Genomic DNA, 25,264 nt, shown 5'->3' with positions numbered 1-25,264 from the left:
ATTTTGAGAGAGAAGGATTAAGTGCTTGTAGCCACTTCACCTTTTAAACTGGAAACTGTAGATGGATTCTGATTGATTTAAAATGTCTCCTATGTGTGTGATTATGTTCCCAATCTCATTCCTAATTTTTTTTCTTAATCAGATGTCTTTGGCCTATGTACCTTTATCTATTCTAGTGATTTTGCTAACAAAATCTTGTTTGTCCTGTTTATTAATACAGGTTGGGTAACCTTTATCCAAAATGCTTGGTACCAGATGTGTTTTAGACTTAAAAAAATTTTTTTTTGGTTTTGTAAGATTTGCATGTTACATAATGAGATATCTTGAATGGGACCTAAGTCTAAACATGAAAATTAATTTGTTTCATATACACCTTATACACATAGCCTGAAGGTAATTTATAAAATATTTCTAGCGCATTTACATTTTGACTGCAACCCATCACAGGAGGTCAAGTGTGAAATTTTCCAACTGTGGCCTCATGTTGGCACTTAAAAGGTTTAAAGTTTTGGAGCAGGTCATATTTCAAATTTTCAAATTAGGGATCATTAACCTTTATCTCACTTTATCCTTATTAATTCTCCCTTTTTAAACTATTTGGACTCATTTGCTGTTTTTGTGTTAAATGTTTGGTTCATTTCTTTTCAAGTTCCATTTATAATTTATGCATTAATTATGTATATTTTCTTTTAATAAAACATTTATTTATTTGAAAGGCAGAGTTACAGAGAGGCAGAGGCGGAAGGAGGGAGGAAGGGAGGGATAGAGATGTCTTCCATCCGCTAGTTCACTCCCCAGATGGCCACAATAGCTGGAGCTGTGCTGCTCCAAAGCCAGGAGCCAGAAGGTTTCTTCTGGGTCTCCCATGTGTGTGCAGGGGCCCAAGGACTTGCGCCATCTTCTACCGCTTTCCCAGGCCACAGCAGAGAGCTGGATCGGAAGTGGATCAGCCAGGGATTGAACTGGCGCCCATATGGGATGCCAGCACTGCAGGCGGCGGCTTTACCCACTATGCCACTGTGCCGTGCCCTAGTGTCCTTTTAAGATGAGAATGAGACTAGAGATTAGTCCCCATGATATTAGTGTCCTTAAAAGAAGAGCATGAAGGCCGGCGCCGCGGCTCAATAGGCTAATCCTCCGCCTTGCGGCGCCGGCACACCGGGTTCTAGTCCCGGTCGGGGCACCGGTCCTGTCCCGGTTGCCCCTCTTCCAGGCCAGCTCTCTGCTGTGGCCAGGGAGTGCAGTGGAGGATGGCCCAAGTGCTTGGGCCCTGCACCCCATGGGAGACCAGGATAAACACCTGGCTCCTGCCATCGGAACAGCGCGGTGCGCCGGCCGCAGCGCGCTACCGCGGCGGCCATTGGAGGGTGAACCAACGGCAAAAGGAAGACCTTTCTCTCTGTCTCTGTCTCTCACTGTCCACTCTGCCTGTCAAAAAAAAAAAAAAAAAAAAAAGAAGAGCATGAGACTAGAGCTGGTTCCGTCAGCCATGAGAGGACATGACAAGAAGCTAGCATTTGCAACCCAGGAAGCTGGCTGCAGCAGACTTTGCAGCTGCTGGTACCTTGATCTTGGGCTTCCAGACCTCTAGAACTATAAGCAACAAATGTTTGTTGGTTAAGCCACGCAGTCTGTGGTACAGTAGTATCCCCTTACCTGTGGAAGATACATTCCAAAATCCCTAGTGGATGCCTGCAACTGTGGATAGTGTACAACTCTGTAATATAATGCTTTTTCCAATGCTTAACCATTACTTATCATGTACTATGACCACACCTGTTGTAGTGTGAGATGTGTCAGCAAAACTAGCACACATTCCTTTTTCTTTCACAGCTTCATAGATGGAAGATTCATCTTACCAACTTCAGCATGTGATTTTTTTTTCCCAAGTCAAAAACTTAAAAGGCTTGTTTTTAGCACAACTGAATTGCCAGCATCATTAGTCTTGTGCTCTGGGGCCATTATTAAGTAAAATAAGGATTACTTGAACACATTAATTGCTATACTGTGACACTGAATCTGATAAGTGAGACAGCTACTAAATGACTAATAGGTGGGTAGTGTATACAATGTGGATACACTGCCCAAAGGAATCATTCATGTCCCAAGTCAGATAGTGTGATTTCATGACACTCAGAATGGGTTATAATTTAAAACTTATGGGAGTCAGCACTGTGGCACTGTAGGTTACTCCTCCGCCTGCAGGCGCTGGCATCCCATATGGGTACCAGCTCTAGTCCCTGCCACTCCACTTCTAATCCAGCTCTCTGTTATGGCCTGGGAAAGCAGTGGAAGATGGCCCAAGTCCTTGGGCCCCTGCACCCACATTGGGAACCTGGAGGAAGCTCCTGGTTCCTGGCTTCAAATCAGCTCAAGTCTGGCCATTGCAGCCATTTGAGCAGTGAACCAGTGGATGGAAGACTTTTCTCTCTGCCTCTCCCTCTCACTGTCTGTAACTATACCTCTCAAATAAGTCTTTTTTAAAAATGCATGAAATATGTATTTCTGGAATATTGATTTAACTTTTTTGGACCATGGTTGACTACAAGTAACTGAAACCAAAAATAAGTGGGGACTACTGAATTCTGTTATAGCAGCCCAAATTAAGAAATGTTCTCTGCCAAGTTTGAGTACATCTCTCTCTCTCTCTCTCTCTCTCTATATATATATATATATATATACACACATATATATATCACACATATGTATATATACACACATATACATAGATAATATATATCCACATTTTCTTTAAATATTTATTTTTATATATAAACCATTATAGGTAAATGCAATTGAAGTTCACTGTGTACATATTTTCTCTTTCCCCTTGCTCTTTCCGTAGAGTTCACAACTATTCTGAATTCAGAGGTTCAGTTCCCCATGCCTAGTATTGGCAGAGTCAAGCCTACTCTTCTGGGCTAGTCTTTTGACAGAGGGAGAGAGATCTTCCATCTGCTCATTCACTTCTCAAAGGACCACAACAGCCAAGGCTGGTCCAAGCCAAAGCCAGGAGCCAGGAACTCCATCCTGGCCTCCTGCATGGGTGGCAGGGTCTCAAGCACTTGGGCCATTTGCTGCTTTCCCAGGTTGTAGTAGCAGGGAGCTGGATCAGAAGTGGAGCAGCCAGGTCTTGAACCAGTGTCCTAGTATGAGATGCCAGTATAACCCACTGTGCCACAACACCAGTCCCTCTTGGGCTAGTCTTCACGTAAGTTACCTTTTCTGCCATCTTTGTTCTCTACTTTTCTGTGCACTGATAACGAAGGTTCTCTGCTATCCTCAGAGGCTAAAGACAGAGGCAGCAGCACAGTGAGAACACTGATGACAGGTGAGCTGATTGCAGGGTCCACATGTGAACTCAAGCCCAAGTGTTGCTGGTGGACTCTCATGGTAAGCCCAGAGCCTAGTACACCTCCTGTGTTCAAAGTGAACATCACCCTGCATCAGCAAGAGGCAGCTCTCTGGTGCTTAGAGGACACGAAGGTGAGCTCTAAGAACATTGCCACATTTCTCCCTCTTTGAGTCTTAGAAGGAGCCCTGCATCCCTTCCTTGTCCTCAAGATCTGATCTCTGCCTCCTTTGTCTGCAAGGAACCTTTCTAGGTCATTCTTCCCTTCTTCGGCCTTTTTACTTTTCCTCCTTCTAGTTGTCCTCAACTCCTTTCTTTGTCTGTTGAGACACTTATAGATCTGTCCATTTTTAAAATTTGTGACTTTAATTTCTTCACTTCTTTCTCTCATCCTCAGGAAGCCTCAAGGGGCTTTTTCCTGGTGTCTTACAATCAGATTCTGCCCCATCCAAATTTAAACAGCTTTTAAGGGCCTTGATTATATGCCCCCATCAGTTTTTCTCTTGTCACCCAAAGGGGAGTCATTGTGTCTGGTTATTCTAGTAGTTTGTTGCTCATGCAATATAAAACAATTTATGTAGTTCGAGCTTATAGGTAGCAAACATGCCAAATTCACTTATTTTAACAATTTATACAGAGAGCTTTTGGATTTTTCTATGTATGTGTCATTTGCAAAGATTGAATCATATTCTTTTCTTTTCTTGATTTTTTTCACACTGCCTCAGACCTTCAGGGTCCCAGTCTCAGGAATGTTCTTCCAACCTCCCTCCCTCCTGCAGCCCTCCCATCTCCCACTCCCTGTCCCATCCCACTCTTCATCAAGTTTCATTTTCAATTATCTCTATATACAGAAGATCAACTTAGTATATACTAAGCGAAGATTTCAACAGACTGCACCCACACAACCACACAAGATATAGAGTACTGTTCAACTAGTAGTGTTATCGTTAACTCTCAGAGTATAACACATTAAGGACAGAGATCCTACATGGGGAGCATATGCCCAGTGACTCCTATTGTTGATTTAACAATAGACACTCTTACTTATGACGTCAGTAAGCACCCGAGGCTCTTGCCATAAGCTCTTGAGGCTATGGAAGCCCCTTGAGTTCACCAACTCTGAACTTGTAAACAAGGCCGTATCACAGTGGAGGTTCCTTCCTCCCTTCAGAGAAAGGTGCCTCCTTCTTTGATGGCCCATTCTTTCTGCTGGGGTCTTGTTCACCGAGACCTTTCATTCAGGTTGTTTTTGCCACAGTGTCTTGGCTTTCCATGCCTGCGAGACTCTCATGGGCCTTTTAGCCAGATCCGAATGCCCCAAGGGCTGATTCTGAGGCCGGAGTGCTGTTTAGGACATCTGCCATTCTATAAGTCTGCTGTGTGTCCCGCTTCGCCCGCAGGATCATTCTCTCCCTTTTAATTCTATCCTTCATTATTTGCAGACACTGGTCTTATTTGTGAAATCTCTTCGACACTTACCAATTATGTACTTATCACTTTAACAAGTGAGATGGCATTGGTACATGCCTCCTTGACAAGATTGAATTGGAATCCCCTGGCACATTTCTAGCTCTACCATTGGAGGTAAGTCTGAGTGAGCATGTGCTGGCTTGTATATCTCCTCCCTTATTTCCACTTATATTTAACAGAGATGACTTTTGTTAATTTTAAATGCCTAAGAATAATTGTGTATTAATCACAGAGTTCAACCAGTGGTATTAAGTAGAACAAAAAGAACAACAACAACAAAACAAATAAGTCTTAAAAAGAATAGAGGTGAAACTCACTGCTTGCCTAGTCATGAATGAGCTGATTTGGGGACAGTGTCAGGGATATCTCTAGGTGGCAGACCCTCTGCCATTCAAGTGTATGAAGCTACGCTAGGAAAGTCATAGGGAAATTGATTTTGGTGAAGACTTTTAAAAACCTATGTGCAGTTTTTCTATAATACACAGTTCTCTCAGCTTTTAAAAAGACCCCTTATATACCTGGATTTCAAAATTTTGCCCCCAAATAATTATATACCAAAAGATTATCTTTCAATTGCACTTACACAAACTTTTTGAAGTCCCTTCATATTTAAGTAATGAGAACACGGATGTGACACTGAATGCTATGCCCAGAGGAACAGGCTTTTTCTAGCCCATACACCAGGGGTCACCAGAGCATTGTGAGGGCAGCTTCTCTTGGATTAGAAATTCCAGTGACCACCTCCTGCATTCACTCCCCACCAGTTCCCATGACCAACTCCAAGACCTTATTACCCCTGCATTGAACATCCGTGTCACTCCCAAGTACCCACTATTATTCCCCCATTCCAGCAGTCTTCCCACCTTGACTGCCTAGACGGCTTCGGCTCTTCTACCATGCCATGTGGGGTCACTCAGCCGTGCTGCTGTTCACTCAACTGCACCGCCATCAGTCACACTGCCCTTCATCTCCCCATTCACCCCACACACTCACGTTTACTTTTTACTCTAGTAACTCACTCCAGGGGATGTGTCCTTACTGCAGCCCATTTATTCACCCCCATCCTTTCCCTTCTACGTCTCTGCCTCACTCACCTCCATTTGCCCACAAGTGGCCTATCTGTGTCCCAGGAAGCCGGAGTCCAAGAGCCGTGGGAAATGACCCTTAATGGATGTGAAACGCCAGGGAGGTTCTCCAGCAGTCAGAAGATGGGAGGTTTTGTTTGCAGCATCCCAGAAGACTGTGTCAGGAGCAAGTTGTTGAGCCCATGTCCTCTCCCTTTCCAAGGCACCGAATGTGCTGTTTGTCATGAAAAAAAAAAAAGTGAGCCAAAGGCTCATTTCCTTGCAGAATAATTCAGGAAAAATGGCAGCCTGCGAGAGCAGAGAGAGGGTGTCATGGCTATGCCACTAGCCTGTTTGACGGATAGGTTTTATGTAGTGTGGGTTACCCTTTTCTACAGAGATGGCCCCCGTGAAAAAAGCACATTAAGCCAAGGGTCAGAAATACAGTGGTTCCCAAGCAGGGCCTTTTGTTCTGGAGCAAACGACCTGGTTAAGTAATTTCTGGCTGTGTTCACTGAGACCACGGCTTTCAACCTCTCACATTGGAAAAGACAAGGTCACTACTGCTGGTGACACTTAGGGGAAAGTTACTCAACCTCTGTGTGGACTCAGCTTTAGTAGCTCTCAAACAGTATAGGTCTCTGTATGTGAATGAAGGAATCGGAATCATTTTGCTAAGATACAGACGCTGGTGGGCTTCAGTGTAGGATATTTTCAGATATCACTTTGCCTAGGAAGAAATGTGCTCCCGTCTTAATTATTTTCGGTTTACTTAATGTGGTCCCAGCTGACCTAGGAATCACTTTAGTGCCTAAGTGCCTTTGGAATTCATGGACTCTGTTCTGTTCGCCTGGTTATTTGATTTGTTCAATTAGAAAAAAAAGCATGCTGTATTAATACTCAATAGAATCTAACCATTTTTTTTCTAAGTTTTATTTAGTTTTGAAAAGGTAGGACATCCATACAGTATAATGTTCCAAAGCTATGAAATGACACACAGTTGTCTCCCTCCCAAGTCCATCCCCCCAGCTACCCATTGCCACTTCCCCAGGTAATCGGTTACCAGATTCTTGTGTGTCTTTCCAGTGATATTTAATGCATATACACTCAATTATGAACTTAGCCATTTCCCTTTTTTATATACAAATGGTAGCATGTTACACTCACTATCCTGCACCTTGCTCCTCCTACCTAATAACAGAACATGGCGATTATCCAACATCACTCTATAAATGGTATCCAAGTTCTCCTTATTCATTTTTGTCTACCTAGGAGTTCGCCATATGAACGTACTACAATCTGGGGGACCAAAACCCTCGTGGTGGCATTTGGACTGCTTCCAATCTTTTGTTTGCATCAGTGAATACCTCTGTGTGTTAATCGTTTTGTACATGTAATTACACCCCTAGAAGTGTACCTGTGGTATTCAACTTTTGAATCTTCTGAGAAGAGTTTTTCCTGGACTTTTCAGGGCTGTATTTTCTAACAACCAGGAAACCCTGTATCCCTACACAATTATTTCAGGCTTCCTGAGTTGGTGAATAAGAGTGGCTGGAGCGTTATTCAAAGAAAAGTCTTCTCTTTTCCTAGTTCCTCCCATAACATAGACTACTTTCTGCAAATATGGCTTGGCAGGGTGATTCCTTGTCGAGGCCCTGCCTCTTTCTCCTCAGCCCCTAAAGGCTCTCGGAAACATCCTACCTGCCCAATGCACTGTTCACTGTTGTATTCATATGTGGTTCTGCACCCCCCAGTGCATCCTGAACCCCAGCTGAGAGTCTACCCACATCTGCAGCCTTGGGTACCTTCTCTCTCTGAAATTTCCTGCACTGATGCTGGGTCTCCTCTGCCCCTGGAAGCCCTCTCCTCATTTTGTTAACACTTCTGAGTTTTTGGGTGAACTTACTCCCCACATTTAAACCATCAAAAAGAACATACTTGTAAATATCGAATTTGACACTACTTTCCTTCAGTGTGTGTTGATTTAGTCTAATGCCCAATAAGCTTTGGCTTCCGGCTGTGGCTTCTCCCATGGGCCTTTTTCCCTGTGTGGGTTCTCTGATGTACAATGAGGTTTGATTTTTGGGTAAAGGCTTTCCCACATTCTGTACACTTATAGGGTTTCTCTCCAGTATGAGTTCTTTGGTGTACAGTGAATGTCGATTTTTCTCTGAAGGCTTTCCCGCACTCGGTGCATGCGTAAGGTTTCTCTCCTGTGTGCGTTCGCTGATGTATTATAAGTTGTGACTTCTGGCTAAAAGCCTTCCAACACACAGGACATTCATAGGGTTTCTCTCCTGTGTGAATTCTCTGATGTATAATGAGCTTGGACTTTTCTCTGAAGGCTTTGCCACATTCGTTGCATTTATAGGGCTTCTCTTCTGTATGCGTTCTTTGATGTATGATGAGATAGGACTTCTGGGAAAAGGCTTTTTCACATTCATTGCACTCATAGGGTTTCTCTCCTGTGTGACCCCGCTGATGTAACATGAGATAGGATTTCTGAGAGAAGGCTTTCTCACATTCATTGCATTCGAAGGGTTTCTCTCCTGAATGAGTTCTCTGATGCACACCAAGGTTTGACTTTTGGGTGAAGGTTTTCCCACACACATCACATTCATAGGGCTTCTCTCCTGTATGCGTCCTCTGATGAACGATGAGGGTTGACTTCTCATTGAAAGACTTCCCACATTCAGTACACTTATGGGGTTTCTCTCCTGTGTGAGTTCTTTGATGTATGATAAGGGTTGACTTATCACTGAAGGTTTTCTTGCACTCATTACACTCATGGGGTTTCTTTCCCGTATGAGTACTATGATGTATGATCAGATCGAGCTTCTGTAGGAAGGATTCCCCGCACTTGGTGCACTCATAGGTCTTCTCCCCTGTGTGGGTCTTCTGATGGACAATGAGGTTTGACCTCTGAGTGAAGGCTTTGCCACACTCGTTGCACTCGTAAGGCTTCTCTCCTGTGTGAGTCCTGTAATGGATGATGACGGTGGACTTTTCTCGGAAGGCTTTCCCACACTCGGGACACTCAAAGGGTCTCTCTCCTGTGTGCGTCCTGAGGTGAATGATAAGCTGAGACTTTTGGCTAAAGGCTTTTCCACATTCAGTACAGCCAAAAGGTTTCTCTCCGGTGTGAGTTCTCCAATGTACGATGAGGTGGGACTTCTTGCTGAAGGTCTTCCTACAGGCGGTACATTCAAAGGGTTTCTCTCCATTTTTAATTCTCTGATGCAGACTAAGCCCTTTCTTTCGCCTGAGGGTTTTACCACACTCTTTATAGCCATAGGGTTTCACTCCAGGATTTGTTTTCTCATACTCAGTATGGAAGAATAATTTTGCACATCCACTACCATGTTTCTTTTCTGTAGAGCTTCTAAATAAGTCCAAATTATCTACCATATTACTTCCAAACAATTCATACTTATGGGGTCTTTGTATTGAAGTGACAAGGCTGGAGTTCAGATGAAGTGTATCACCAAATTCATTATAGCCATGACTGCTCTTGGTAGTGCCTGTTTTCTTGTCAAGGAATCCAAATGGCATCAACACACAGTTATCTTGGTAATCCTGCTGCTGCCTCTTGATCTCTTCATCAACGTGGCCAACTTCTTCTAGAAAGAACAACAAACCATCTTTATAGTGTGACATTATGAAAGGAACCTTCCTTAGAAATGTCCAACCATGCGAAAGATGACATTCTGATCAGAGTTCCTGGACAGTGTCTTTTACAAAACCTCCACAATCCTATACTGACACCTCAGACTTTCTTACCTGTACTTCTACAGCATCTCTTGACTTCCATCAACTCTGGGGATCTTATCTACCTTAACCTTCAGTTACTATGTGAACTCTTAACTGTACCTGATTTATACTATTTCCAATGATAGAAATGCAACAGGATGGTACCTAGACTCAAGGCTTAAAATAACCTGGAATCCACATTCTCAGTGGATAATAGAAAAAGAAGCTTGACAGAAACAACCTAAAGATTGTTACTTAATGTGGCTTTACTTGGATATCCATCCAAGCTCTCATTCACAGTGCTTCAACACCACCTCTTCTGCCTACACCATTTCCACTAAAACTGTGCCTATTATTAACTCCAAAGCAGTTGTCATGTTCCATCACCACCTGGCCCTGTCCTACATATTTTGCTATATTCAGAATCTAGACAATCTAACTTTCAAGAGGCAGTTCAGTATTTCCAAAAACGTATACTCTGAAAACTTAATTTTTCTTAACTTTTGAAGTAGGTGGTCATCCGTATCACTCATTTAGAGAAAACCTTGTATTTCATCCATTACATGTACAATATTTCACATTTTAATAACTCTGAATCCAGACGCATATTATACTCAATGGCATATCAGATTAATTGATGGCAATTTCTTCTAGTGGTATGTATTAAAATGAAAAGTATCTTCAAGTTAATATAGTAAATTTTTCTTGCATTTGTTTTTCCAGAATTATACATTTTTTTTTTTTGACAGGCAGAGTGGACAGTGAGAGAGAGAGAGACAGAGAGAAAGGTCTTCCTTTTGCCGTTGGTTCACCCTCCAATGGCTGCCACGGCTGGCGCACCGCGCTGATCCGATGGCAGGAGCCAGGTGCTTCTCCTGGTCTCCCATGGGGTGCAGGGCCCAAGCACATGGGCCATCCTCCACTGCACTCCCTGGCGACAGCAGAGAGCTAGCCTGGAAGAGGGGCAACCGGGACAGAATCCGGCGCCCCGACTGGGACTAGAACCCAGTGTGCCGGTGCTGCAAGGTGGAGGATTAGCCTGTTAAGCCATGGCGCCAGCCCAGAATTATAAAGTTTTTTAGGCACAAAGAAAAGCTAAAAGAGTACAGTAACTATTCATATTACTGTTTAGATTTGGTAATGTCAACATTTTGCCATAGTAATACAAATGAAGCATTCCTAATATCAAAATCCAAACTGATATGAAACTTGATCTTTTTGAATGTCATGTTTCAGATCTGGGAGCATTTTACATTTTCAGACTAGAGATGCTCAACCAGTAAAATCTATGCAAATATTCCAAAATTCAAAAACTCCAGAATCTTAAAACATTTTGATCCCAAATGTTTTGGCTAAGGAACACTGAATCTGTGCTGAATTTTAAAATTCAGGTGCAGTTTCCCTTCTTGAGATGAACACAAAATCAGAAGAGCTTTTACAAAATGTATTTGATGAGACCTAAGCTCCAGCAAGGATCTGCTGAAGCAGTACGGCCCATGTGGTTAGCGTGTGGCTCTCTAGCCCAACCTGTGACCTTAGGTCATTGATCTATCTGCATTTTACTTTCATGCCTGTAATACAGGAATTATAACACTGACTTAACAAATGGATGTTAAAGTGATTAAATTACTTAGAATAGGTCACGCATGGCACATAGAAAGTGCTTTAAAATGTACATTACCACAACAATATTGCTATTGTTATAAGGAACCATATTACTGTGAAAAAGTATGTCTATGCACTTTATTTTTTCACTAAGACATCTTCTTGAATATTAACTGTCCAACAGGGTACCCTTTTTCTAAGAAAATGAATATCTAAAGGAAATAGGATGGAAAAGGAAAGATGATAGACTTCTCTGAATATGCCTTGTTATTTAGATGGCATAGAACTAAATAATCATAAGTCAACATGGAACAAAGAGTTCTCTAATAGTAAACATCCCTTTGTCCTTTCCTAATGACCATGTTCAAGTCTTGATTCTCAATGGCACCAATATGGTTACATCAACTGATTCAACTCACTATATACATACAACAGTGTCAGAATATTAAAATTATCATCAGTTGTAAGATTAATTAAAATCTAAGTCCAGAATATAATCTGAAAATATTAATTTGAATACACAAGGTATTTTTTTCCTTTAAAAATGTAAGCATAATTCCTGGCTCTATGAAAAAGCACCAGGGCTCCTTAGAGAAATGGCCAATTCCAGACCAGAGATAGGAAACAGACAAAATACATTCTTCAACAAACCCAGATTGTCTTATAATGCTAGAGAGCAAGGAAGCTCCCAAAGATCAGATGGTTTGATTTGTGATAATGCAATAGATTCAGTGATATGTAAGAAAAGACATAACTAATTCGTTACCTTTGAATGACGCTACAAAACCAACTCCTGAAAACTCGTAGGTAGAAAACTTACAGAAAGATAGGGTAACTCATGTTAACCAAGTATTCTAGACAATCAACAATGATGATGTGATGTAATTAAAATTTCACCATTTCCCAACCATTAATGAATTAATGCATCTAAGCTATAGTCACAAATGACACAAAACAGAACTATGCATTATATGCCTACTGGTGGAATGAGCTAGGATATAATCTTGCTAAAGGAAACTAAAAACTTGAATCGGACTCACCTTCTAGATCTAACAACAACAAAAGACAGAACAGAGGACTATACGTAAATACCTCCTGGTGGTATTTATTTAGAATGTGGAAAACTAAAGGACAATTGATACAGTTAAAGAAATACAAGGGTACTTCAAAAAGTTCATAGGAAATGTATATTATGAAAAAGCTGTGAATGGACTTTAAAAATGTCTTTGCACCCAAAGAAATGTAACAGTTAATTCCATTTTCTACAAACATTTTGAACTCATACAAGGGGATAAAAGATACAGGAATCTGAGTAGCTAGGCACACACATCAGTCCTGAGTTCTAAAAACACTCCCACTAATAGCAATCAGACATCCTTGGCAAAGTTTCTGATCCCAGGTCTAAACCAGGGAAAGGACAAGGGGAACCTGGAAGGTATGCTTGTGCTAGGGACATGTTAAAAAGACAGAGGTACCAGCCTGAAGGGACTTCTGCTAGATAAAGTAAGGACATCTTGAACTTGAAAACAAATGAACTGTGAAAAAATAAGAATCGGTCATCTTTGTAATAACTGCTTCAGGCAAGAATCAGTGAATGTTAAAACCTTTGGGATTTCTTTAAAAGATTTTTATTTATTTGAAAGGCAGAGAGAGACACCTTGCATCTCCTGGTTCACTCTCCTAATGGCCACAACAGCTGGGGTTGGGCCCAGCTGAAGCCAGGAACCACAAGTTTCTTCCAGGTCTCTTATGTGGGGAGCAGGGGCCCAAACACTTGGGCTATCCTCTGCTGCTTAGCAGGGAGCTGGATGGGAAGTGGAGCAGTTGAGTCTTGAACCAGTGCCCATATGGGATGCCAGAGTTGCAGGAAGTAGCTTAACCCACTCAGCCACAATGCTAGCCCCTACCTTTCAGATTTCAGTAATAGGATATTCACACAGTTTGGCAGTTCTTCAAAATGTTAAACGCATAGTACACTGATATAACAATTCCAATCCTGTGTATGAGGATTCTTCAAAATGTTCATGGAAAATGGAATTAAAAGATCAGGGGTTTTTTGGCATGAAAGATCTGAAATCCATGCATAGCTTTTTCATACTACATAGTTTCCATGAACTTTCTGAAGATTCTCCATACCTACCTGAAAGAAAACCACAAAAAACCTTGTATGTGAATGTTCATAGCAGCAGCATTCCTAAGTCAAAAAGAAAAAAAACAATGTCCATTGGCTGGCGCCATGGCTCACTTGGCTAATCCTCCACCTGAGGCACCAGCACCCCGGATTCTAGTCCAGGTTGGGGCACTGGATTCTGTCCTGGTTGCTCCTCTTCCAGTAGGCAGTGGAGGATGGCCCAAGTGCTTGGGCCCTGCACCTGCATGGGAGACTGGAAGCACCTGGCTCCTGGCTTTGGATTGGCGCAGTGCGCTGGCCGTAGCGGCTATTTGGGGGGTGAACCAACAGAAGGAAGACCTTTCTCTCTGTCTCTAACTCTGCCTGTCAAAAAAAAAATGTCCATCAATAGATGAATGGATAATGTTAACTAGCCATACTATGGAACGTAAGTCCTCCAAAAGGGGCCAGCATTGTGGCAGTCAGTTGGGCAGCCACCTGTAATGCCAGCATCCCATGTGAGCACCAGCTTGAGTACCCGCTGCTCTATTTCTGATACAGCTTCCTGCTAATGTGCATTGCAAAGCAGCAGAAGATGGTCTGAGTGCTTGGGCCCCTGCTATCCATGTGGGAGAGACAGCTGGAGTTCCAGGCTCTTGGCTTCAGCCTGGCCCAGCCAGAGGTGTTGCAGATATTTGTGGGGTGAACCAGCGGATAGAAGCTCTTTCCCTCTCTAACTCTGGCTTTCAAATAAATTATTTTTAAAAAGGAATGAAGTATAGATGCCACAGCATGAAAACAGGTCTACTGAAAGAAACCAAGAAGAAAAGGCTCCATTTTTTATATGAGATGTCCAGAATAGGCAAAATCAGAGAGACAGAAAGTACATTAGTGACCGGTAGAGAATGGTGGGAAAAAGGAATGGAAAGCACAGCTAAGAGTTAAGCTTGTTTTTGGTGGTGACGAAACGAAGAATTACCAATGATGGCTGTACAATTCTGAATGTACTGAAAACCACTGAGTTGTTGACTCTTCAAAGGTGGATTTTATGACATGTGAATTCTCTCTCACTAAAACTATTGTAAACAATAGAAAATCAAGGCATTTTAACTGTAAGTCTACAAATCTGTTCTAAACAGGAGTGTCTCAGCTGAACAAGGAGAATGGACTCAGGTAGTCCAGTTGGGAATTGGAGCATTCAAGTCCAGGTTTGTGGCTAACAGGGGCCTGGCTTCAGGTAAGCCAGTGACAGATGAGAGTCCTGGAAGGGAATGGAGGCATTTATACACAAGTCAGAAGGAACTATGTGGAAACTTTCAGGTAAGCTTCAACCAAGGGAGAGTGGCCCACGGAGGGGCAGGGGTGTCAGTCCTAATGTCTGGGGTGTTCATGTCCCTGTCCTCTAGCACCAGAGGGCCACAAACTTTCTCCAAGATAAATTCCTGAAAGCCCTTTTCAGGGAAGCCTCATCCGAATGATAGGTTGAGACCTTCTGTCCTCAGAGCCTGGTTCAATCCCACTTACCCAGAAAGTTCCAAATTGGGATTTTTCCTTCTGGGTACAGCTCTTCTGCTTCCAACCTGAGGATGAGGTCTGGTTTGGTGACCTGTTGCCCTGTGAATGAGAAATGACAGGGTACTTCCTTGTTCTTTAGAGCCTCAGAGACAGCAAACTTGCAGTTTGGAGGCAGCACCAGGGACCTATTGCTTCGCACATGATCAAGTCAAACCATTTAACTCTGGGTTTTGAGGTCACAAATACTGTATCAGGGGGCTGGCGCCGTGGCTCACTGTTAATCCTCCGCCTGCGGTGCCAGCATCTCATGTGGGTGCCGGATTCTGTCCCAGTTGCTCCTCTTCCAGTCCAGCTCTCTGCTGTGGCCCGGGAGTGCAGTGGAGGATGGCCCAAGTGCTTGGGCCCCTACACCCGCATAGGAGACCAGGAGGAAGCACCTGGCTCCTGGCTTCAGATCGGCGCAGCGCCGGCCATAGCAGCCCTTTGTGGGGTGAACCAACAGAAGGAAGACCTTTTTCTCTGTCTCTCTCTCACTGTCTAACTCTGTCAAATAAATTAAAAAAAAAAAATACCGTGTCGGGAGAGGAAAGGGGGAAATTGAAAAAAGAAGGCCCTCGACTGGACAGAATCATTCTAAACAGCAAAATCAGCCAAGGAGGCCACTCTTACCCACGGAGACCAGGTTGCTGTAGGCCTCCAGCATCACATCTCTGTACAGAGTCCTCTGTTGAGGGTTCAGGTACTGCCACTCCTCCTGGGAGAAATCCACAGCCACGTCCTCAAATGTCACAAGTCCCGGTAATAGTACATTTCTTTTATCCTAAAATGACAGATGAAGCCACCACTTTCAATGCCAGCATCCCATACTCAAGTCCTGAGTGCTCTGTTTCTGAACCAGCTCCCTGATAATGTACCTCAAAGGCAATGGATGATAACCTAAGCACCTGAGTCCCTGCCACCCACATGGGCCACCTGGAGGGAGTTCCAGACTCCTAGCTTTGGCCTGGCTCAGTCCTGGCTATTGTAGCCAGGTGGGGAGTGAACTAACAGATTGACAATCTGCATTTCCCACTTTTAAAATCTGAAAGAAAGAAAATGCTCAGGGCCGGTGCTGTGGCATAGCAGGTTAAGCTGCCGTCTGCAGTGCCAGCATCCCATATGGGCGCCGATTCAAGTCCAGACTGCTCCACTTCTGATCCAGCTCTCTACTATGGCCTGGGAAAGCAGTAGAAGATGGCCCTAGTCCTTGGGCCCCTGCACCCACAAGGGGGACCTGGAAGAAGCTCATGGCTCCTGGTTTCAGATTGGCACAGCTCCAGCCATTGCAACCAATTGGGGAGTGAACCAGCAGATGGAAGACCACTCTCTCTTTCTGCCTCTCCTCCTCTAACTCTTTCAAATAAATCTTTTTAAAAAAATGCTCACCATTCGGTGGTAAGGATAGAATGTAGGGAAAGGTCTGATTGGGTTCCCAGTGCACCATGATGACTTAATATAGCATGTCTATTTCATATCAAGTTAGTAACCTACTTTGTGGGAGAATCACAAGTCATGGTATAAAAACTATTCAATTAGGTAATATGATATTAAAAATGTGATATTACCCTAAGGATGGACAAACAGTCCAGTGGAACTAAAAAGATCCAAACATGTATAGACACACACCTGATTTATGACAAAGCTTAGCAAGCAGTGGGAAGAAGATCTTTTTAATAAATGTAGATGGCTTACTGAATATCTACCTGGAGGGGAAGTTAAACTTATTCCCTCTGACCATACACAAAAATCAGCTACAGATAAACTGTATAATGTGAGAGGTGACACAAAGTGTCTATAGAGTAACTGTAGGGTCCTCTGCTTCCTCCTGCTTTTTCTCCTGACCTTGCTGGAACACAGTGTCTACACTGCCGTGTAACCAGGCCAGCTGCATGGTATTCCCGGCAGTCTTGAACTCAAGCTGGGACCTTGAACGTCCCCAGGCACTGAGAAAGGTATTTAGGTTGTTGCCCAAAACACTGAGAGAAACTAGCCCTGGCCCTGAGTCAAGTTCCTCAAGCTTCTCCCATCAAACCCTACACTCCGCCACCTTGGTGTGAACACCCCTTGGTAGGACATCCCTCTCTCTCATTGTCCATCAGGAGACAGGGGACTGAAGCCCTTTCTGTGAGTGAGATCCTCTGAAAAATGCTCTGGACTGATAATCCTGGCTTTTAGCACCTTTCTTTGGAATCCCAAAAGGTCCCATTCTCTTGTAGGAAACTCCCCTGCCACCATTTTTGGGTAAGCTCCAGCTGTGAATTCAGTAGGTCAAAATAGAGAAAAATGTTTTCCTAAGCTTGGGATAGGAAAAGAATTCCAAAGCAAGATGTGAAAGGCACTACTCGTAAAGGAAAAGCCTTGTGTTACAAACATAAAAGTAGGGCAGTGAAAGGCAAGCTACAGATGGGGCCATTATCTGCTACAGTCATGAGAATTAAAGGCATCTTACATGGAATATACAAAATAACGAAGAATGGGTAAGAGAAGTACATAGGTACATATCACTAAAGGCCAAATGACCAGGGCTGGCACTGTGGTGCAATGGTTTAAAGACCCAGCCTGCAATGCCAACATCCCATATGGGCGCCAGTTCAAGTACCAGCTGCTCCACTTTTAATCCAGCTCCCTGCTAATGTGCCTGGGAAAGCAGCAGAAGATGGCCCAAGTCCTTGGGCCCTTGCACACATGTGGGAGACCCAGAAGAAGCTCCTGGCTTTGGATTGGCTCATCTCTGGCTGTTGCGGCTATTTGGCAAGTGAACCAGGGGATGGAAGACTCTCTAACTCTTTCAAATAAATAATAAATCTCTTTAAAAAAATGACCAGGGCTGGCGCTGTCGCTTAATAGGCTAAGCCTCTGCCTACAGTGCCAGCATCCCATATGGGTGCTGGTTTGTGTCCTGGCTGTTCCACTTCCAATCCAGCTCTCTGCTATGGCCTGGGAAGGCAGTGAAAGATGGCCCAAGTGCTTGGGTCCCTGCACACACATGGGAGACCTGGAAGAAGCTCCTAGCTTCGGATAGGCCCAGCCTCGGCCATTGCGGCCATATGGGGAGTAACCAGCAGATGGAAGACATTATTTCTGTTTCTCTCTCTCCCAAATAAAAAAAAATGACTTATGAACATAAAAAGAAAATGTACTCAACCCCCTTACCATCCAGGTAAATGAAAATTTAAGCCACACAGAGATACTACTTAGGCACTGACCAGAAAAGTTACAATTGTGCAGACTAAAATACCATAACGTTGTTTTGAAATGTGAACACTGTTAGGAATGTAAACTGATATAATCTCTTTGGTGAAACAGGCTAGCATTACTTACTGAAGCTAATGATGTGCATATACCATGACCCAGAAATCTGACTCTGATGTAGAATTTCAAACCTTGGAGAAAACATGTACATGTGCTCTGGAAAACAAGTACAGCCATGTTCACGGCAGCACCAACTATTCCTAATACCAAATCATGGCAGGGGCGGGAGGCAAACCATGAACAGAATGGGCAGGTTGCGGCACAGTCATACAATGGAATGAACTACCACTTCACACTGGCTCCAACGAGACACAGCATCCACACACACAAGGTGTGCGGGGTGGGTTTATTAGAGACAGCAAGGGACAACAGAAGCTCACTGTGGGCTAGTCCCCCCGCAAGGTGCAGGAAAGCGGCCCAGGTGGGTGGGGTCTTGTTTGCGCATGCCACACTTGCTCTGAAGCTGAGGAACCCTGGAAAGCAGCCCAACTTGGCTTTGATACCTTGAGAAGGGGGCACATGAACCATAGCACTAAAGGGCATCCTGTTGCGAGCAGGGAGACCCAAACCTAGGCTGTTCAGGTCAGCCCTCCTTATCTCAAAATGTTACATGCCCAGTTCACATTGAGAACTACAGGGCCACCAAGAAAGTTGTCCAGCACATGTCCTATATAAATGCATGTCACAGATGTGCTGAAAAGCAAAACAATCAGAAACAGAAGAATGTATACTGCGTGTGCTGATATGTAGGGTAAGAGAACAGGCAAGGCTAATCCAGGATGTTAGAAGTCAGGAGAGTGGCAGTGATTTTAAATTCTGAGGTCTCAATTATGTTCTATATATTACGGCCTAGCTGTAGCTGGTAGCTAGAGTATTTCACTTTGTGATACTTAATTAAGCAGTATAAACTGTAGACATTTTGTGTGTTATACTTAAATATACTATCTTTTTACATAAAATAATTTTTGGCAAAAGTGGAGAGGCAATTCAGTGGAAAATGGAAATTCGTATTTCAACAAGTGGGCCTCCAAAAGTGAATAGCCATATGCCAGAAAATAAAAAAAGACAATCCTTAATCAATACCTCCAACATATATAAAAATTAAAAGGGGTCAGACCTAGTCTAAAAATCTAAACCTATGATGTCTCTAGAAGAAAATATGAGGAGGGGCCAGCATCCCATATGTGCACCAGTTCAAGTCCCAGCTGCTCCACTTCCAATCCAGCTCCCTGCTAACGCACCTGGGAAAGTAGCAGAAGATGGTCCAAGTGCTTGGGCCCCTGTCACCCATGTGGGAGACCCAGAAGAAGCTCCTGGCTCCTGGCTTCAGTCTGGCCCAGGCCTAGCCATTGCAGCCATTTGGGGAGCTAACCAGATGATGGAAGATTCTGTCTCTAACTCTGCCTTTCAAATTAAATCTAAAAATATATATATGGGAGAAAATGTTGTTAATCTTTTTAATCTTTTAATCAAATGTTTCTTAGATGTGATACCAAAACTCAAAAGATACCATTGAGAGACTGAAAAGCCACACAGTGGAAGAAAATATATGGAAATCAAATACTGGGCAAAGAACTTGTACTGAAAACATATAAAGAACTGTTAAAAGTTAAACAGACAAAACAACTAAGAGGTAATCCACTGAAAAAGATATATAAAAATAGCAAATAAAGAGACACTCAACATTATTCATCATGAAGGGACAGCAAATTGAAACCACAATGAGAGCCCATTGCATATCTATTAGAATTGGGGGTTGGTGGGGTGTGAGAATCCTAAGTATTGATGAGGCTGTAGAGCAGGGGTAGGGAAAGCTTTCTATTGCCAAAAGCCATGTGGATGGGTGGGTGGTGGATGGATGGATGGAGATATATATACATATATATATATATATATATATATGTATATATATCTCACACACACACACCATTTGCAGGACATACAAAATTATCAACTTAAAAATTAGCCTGCTATAAGAGTTACTGAATTTCTTTTTTTTTTTTTTTTTTTTGGACAGGCAGAGTGGACAGTGAGAGACAGACAGAGAGAAAGGTCTTCCTTTTTGCCGTTGGTTCACCCTCCAGTGGCTGCCACAGCCAGCGCACCATGCTGATCCGATGGCAGGAGCCAGGTGCTTCTCCTGGTCTCCCATGCGGGTGCAGGGCCCAAGCACTCGGGCCATCCTCTACTGCATTCCTGGGCCACAGCAGAGAGCTGGCCTGGAAGAGGGGCATCCGGGACAGAATCGGTGCCCTGACCGGGACTAGAACCTGGTGTGCCGGCGCCACAAGGCGGAGGATTAGCCTATTGAGCTGCGGCGCCGGCCCAAGAGTTACTGAATTTCTAATCCTGCCTGCAGTTGTCTTGGCAGGGCCAGACCAAATTATTTCATGGACCTTATTATACAACCCACGGGCCAGATGTTCCCCACCCCTGCAACAGGACCTCCGCTATCATAGGTGGAGATGCAAAACTGGCACAGACACTTTAAAAACTGGATTTTCAGTTATTTATGAAGGGAAACATATACTGCCACAAAACACTTGCAATCCCACTCCCGGATATACACTTGCAATCCCACAGTGAAATGAAAACCTATATAAACGCTAAAGCCTGTACATAAACATTTATATGGCAGCCCTATTTTTAATCACAATCTAGAGACAACCCAAATACCCTTTTTACCAGTGAATAAACAACCTGGAATCCATTCACAATAATACTACTCAGAACTAAAAATGAATGAATAATACATACAGTGACAGAGATGAACCTAAATTGTTGTATATTGAATAAAAGAAGCCAGATGCGAAAGGCTACATATTGTATGATTCCATTTCTATTGGATTATGGGAAAGGCAAAATCAGAAAGCAAAAATTCATCAGTGACTGCCAGGGCTGGAGTACAGCAAAGGCTGCACTACAAGGGGGTCACCTGGGAGATGACACAACTTTTCTCTATATCCATGTTGTACTGGTTCCATAACTGTATGGGCTTAACAAAACTAGCAGGGCTATACACTCAAAAGGATCCATTTTACTCCACATAAATGGTATCTTCAAAGAGAAGGGAGAGAGGGAGGGAAGGAGGGAGGGAGGGAGGGACAGGCCAGTGTTGTGGCACAGATTAAGTTGCTACTTGTGATACCCACATCCCTTATCAGAGTGCCCGTTCAAGTCTGGGGGCTGCTCTGTTTCTGATCCAGCTCCCTGCTAATGCACCTGGGAAACAGCAGGTGATGGCTCAAGCGCTTGGGCCCCTGCCACCCATGTGGGAGACCAGGATGGAGTTCTTGGTTCCTGACTTTAGCCTGGCCCATCCCCAGCTGTTGCAGGCATTTGGGAAATGAACCAGAAGATGGAAGACCTCTCTCCCTCTCCCTGTCACTCTGCCTTTCAAAGAAAAAAAATTTTTAAGTAGCTTACAGGTAATCAAGAATCAATCCAACTAGCTGGCGCCGCGGCTCACTAGGCTAATCCTCCGCCTTGTGGCACCGGCACACCGGGTTCTAGTCCTGGTCGGGGCACCGATCCTGTCCTGGATGCCCCTCTTCCAGGCCAGCTCTCTGCTGTGGCCAGGGAGTGCAGTGGAGGATGGCCCAAGTCCTTGGGCCCTGCACCCCATGGGAGACCAGGAGAAGCACCTGGCTCCTGCCATCGGATCAGCGCAGTGCGCCGGCCACAGCGCGCCTACCGCGGCGGCCATTGGAGGGTGAACCAATGGCAAAAGGAAGACCTTTCTCTCTGTCTCTCTTTCACTGTCCACTCTGCCTGTCAAAAAAAAAAAAAAAAGAATCCAACTATACAAATCCAAACCTCTCCATATAGTCTCGAAAAACTATACAGATCAACATGAAGAACATGAAAACCACATATCACCTATACCTTCAGAATATATAACATTGCAGAAAATAGACTATTGTCACTTTCTAATTATCTATAAGGAAAACAAAAGTACCAAATTCCAGCCCAACTGTCTTTCAAACTCCTGCCATGAACCTTTGCAGACCTCGAGGAGGGTCTGAAAAACCAGTAAATAAGACAGAAGAGGGGAGTGGAGAGCCTGAAGGTGAGCTGAAATCACACTTGGAAAATCTACCATAAGGATGAAAATACTGAAAGAGTGGCTAGGCGTATCAGAACACCAGCTACAGGAAAGGTGTGCAGGACCCAAGGGAGCAGTCACAAAAAAAAAATTTTTTTTTGAGGGAGAAAAGGGTAAAAAGCAACAAAGAAACATCATTTAAAGACTGGGTCGTAAAGGGAAAAACTGGCAGGGGAAACCTGGAAATCACATATGACAAGTAGTCACCAAAACAAAACCAAATCAGAGCACAGGCAACCGCAGTCTACAATGTCCGAAGCAAAAGCCATGTATTCAGGAAGCCACACTCCACCTCACTGTCAAAACATCGTGTCCCTAAACTAAGACTCCTGCGAGCCATCCCAAGCCCCGGTGCTCGGAACAAATCAAAACAGTCTGCGTCCAGCCAAAGCTTCTTTAGAAAATGAGAAAACCTTTCAGGTAAGGAAAAACCTCACCTCACAATGACAGTAAAATGGGACAGTAAAATGGCAGCTCCAAGCTCTGGCCCACCCCCCAACAGAAACAGGAAAAAGAAGAAAGTGTCAGAACCAACTTTGCCAGAACTCTGGAAAACAAAGGTTTGCAGCATCAAGTGAACACAGAATCAAGAAAAAGATTACTGAGAGGCAAAAAGAAAGCTTTGTGGCTTTTGTGTATTGCCTTCCTCCATCCCTTCCAATGCACAGCAGCAAGCCTGCATTCCCCGTGGGGGAACCGGGAACCTGGTCCCTAGTCCCAGAAAGACCAGGGCAGAACTTATTCATAAATTAATGTGTGTCGGGGCCGGTGCTGTCGTGCAGTGGGTTAAAGCCCCAGCCTAAAGTGCCAGCATCCCATATGGGCGATGGTTCTAGTCCTGGCTGCTCCTCTTCCGATCCAGCTATCTGCTGTGGCCTGGGAAAGCAGTGGAAGATGGCCCAAGTGGTTGGGTCTCTGCACCCACGTGGGAGACCCAGAGGAAGCTCCTGGCTCCTGGCTTTGGATCAGCACAGCTCTGGCCATTGTGGCCACCTGGGGAGTGAACCAGCAGATGGAAGGCCTCTCTGTCTCTACCTCTTTCTTTCAAATAAATAAAATAAATCTTGAAAAAAATTACTGTGTGTCTGTTCTAATGTGTCTCTGGGCTCCCAGAAAGACTGCTACAAAGTGCTTGTCTCCATTTTGCCGAACTTGGAACTCAGGCTGGAAGAGTGGTGGGCACTGCTCGAAAAGGCTGCAAGACAAAACTACCTGCAGATGCCCAGAGCAGGTGATTCCACCCAGACACACAAAAGCACCTATGGACAGGTGGATTTAAAAAGCCATGTTCATGCCCAGGACAAGACACTCACAAAACACCTGGGAAGACTCTAACCTTTCACCTCAGGCTGACCCATAGGCTGGAATGCAAGAGTGGCTGAGTGTTCAAAGAGTACCCTAACCTCTAGCCAATCTCCAAAGACTAGAAGAGGTGTTCTGATTTTATTGTTTGTTGGATTTTGTTTGTTTTTTAGATCATAGTAGCGAGGGTCCAAAAACACAAACAGGATGAAGTGAAAAGATGGAATGATAGTCCATGGAAATGATAACCAAAAGACAGCTGCAATGGATATACTAATATCTCACACAAAATAGATTTTAAGCCAAAAACTGTTACAAGAGAAACAAGGACATTGTCAACTGATAAAAGGAGTCAACTAATCAAGAAGATATAAATACATGCCCCAAATAACAAAGCCCCTCAATAATGTGAAGGAAAATTTGAAGAAAGAAACAGAAGCCAACAAGACCTAATAAATACAGAACGTCCCATCCAATATAGTAAAACACATGTTCTTCTCAATTGCCCATGGAACATTTTTCAGGATAGACAATATGTTAGGCTACAAAAGAAGTCTCAATAAATGTAAAAGTGATAAAAGCATGCAAAATACATTTTCCAGGACTAGCATTGTGCTTCAGCAGGTTTAGTGGCTACTGAAGATGCTGGTATCTCATATAGGTACATAGGTTTGAGCCATAGCTGCTCCACTTCTGATCCAGCTCCCTGCTGATGTACCTGGGAAAGCAGCAGGTGACCTAAGGGCTTGGGCCCCTGCCATTCATGTGGGAGATCCAAATGAAGTTCCAGGCTCCTGGCATCATCCTGTACCAGGCCCTGCCATTGAAGCCATTTGGGGAGTGAATCAGCAGATGGAAGATTTCTGTCTGTCTCTCCCTCTGTTACTCGCCTTTCAAATAATTTTTTAAATTTTTTATTTGAAAGAGTGAGAGAGGGAGAGAGAGTGAGAGAAGGAGGGATCCTCCATCTGCTGAATCACTCCTCAAATGTCAACAACAGCCAGGGTTAGGCCAGGCAAAAGTCAGGAGCCAGGAGCTTCACCCGGGTCTCCCTTGTGGATGCAGGAGCCTAAGCACTTGGGTCATCCTCCATTGCCTTCTCAGGCACATTAGCAGGGAGCTGGATAGGAAGTGGAGCAGCTGGGACTCAAATCAGCACTCATACGGGATGCAGTGCTGCAGGCAGAGGTTCACAGCTCCAACCCCATAGATAGATAATTTTTTTAATATCTCTTTTTCAATCAAATTGGAATAAAACTAGAAATCAGAAGAAAACTGAAAAAAATTGGTGAAAATTAGACAATACACTCCCAAACAATAATTATAAGAGAAATTAGAAAATGCCTTGAGACAAATGAAAATGAAACACAACATACCAAACATACAGGATGAACTGAAAGCAGTACTAACAGGGAAATTTATACCTATAAATGTATCAAAAAAAAAGAAAAATCTCAAATCAACAACGCTTGTTATTCATAGTGGGCGCCTAGGTGGCTTAAGCTAAGGAAATAACTCAGGATGAGGCTAACCAAGACAGAAAAACCTATCAGGTAATTAGAGGGTGATTTAATCCATTTCTGCTGAATACCTGAGACTGGATCATTTATAATCACCAAAATTGTATTGCTCACAGTTCTTGAGGCTGAGAAGTCCAAGATCAAGGTGTTGGCAACTGGCAGGGGAAGAAGGCAAGAGAC

At 43.7% G+C, this 25,264-nt stretch overlaps 1 protein-coding gene across 9 annotated transcripts in view; it reads right to left on the bottom strand.

Moving 5' to 3' along the window:
- Positions 1–6,841: 6,841 nt before the first annotated feature.
- Positions 6,842–25,264, bottom strand: part of LOC133753420 (zinc finger protein 182) — a 53,217-nt gene continuing 34,794 nt past the window's right edge. For 6 of the 9 annotated variants that reach the window (XM_062184037.1, XM_062184032.1, XM_062184036.1 and 3 more), the window contains 3 exons: positions 15,536–15,686; positions 14,876–14,965; positions 6,842–9,506 (listed from right to left, as the gene is read on the bottom strand). In XM_062184037.1, coding sequence (XP_062040021.1) covers positions 7,876–9,506; positions 14,876–14,965; positions 15,536–15,686 — 1,872 coding nt within the window. In that variant the 3' untranslated portion in view covers positions 6,842–7,875. The remainder of the gene's footprint in view (positions 9,507–14,875; positions 14,966–15,535; positions 15,687–25,264) is intronic. The other 3 variants (XM_062184035.1, XM_062184038.1, XM_062184041.1) reach the window with 3 other exon arrangements.

Source organism: Lepus europaeus, chromosome X, assembly GCF_033115175.1.
Source record: "Lepus europaeus isolate LE1 chromosome X, mLepTim1.pri, whole genome shotgun sequence".
Taxonomy (NCBI): Eukaryota; Metazoa; Chordata; class Mammalia; order Lagomorpha; family Leporidae; genus Lepus; species Lepus europaeus.
This window is presented reverse-complemented; position numbering and strand designations above follow the sequence as displayed.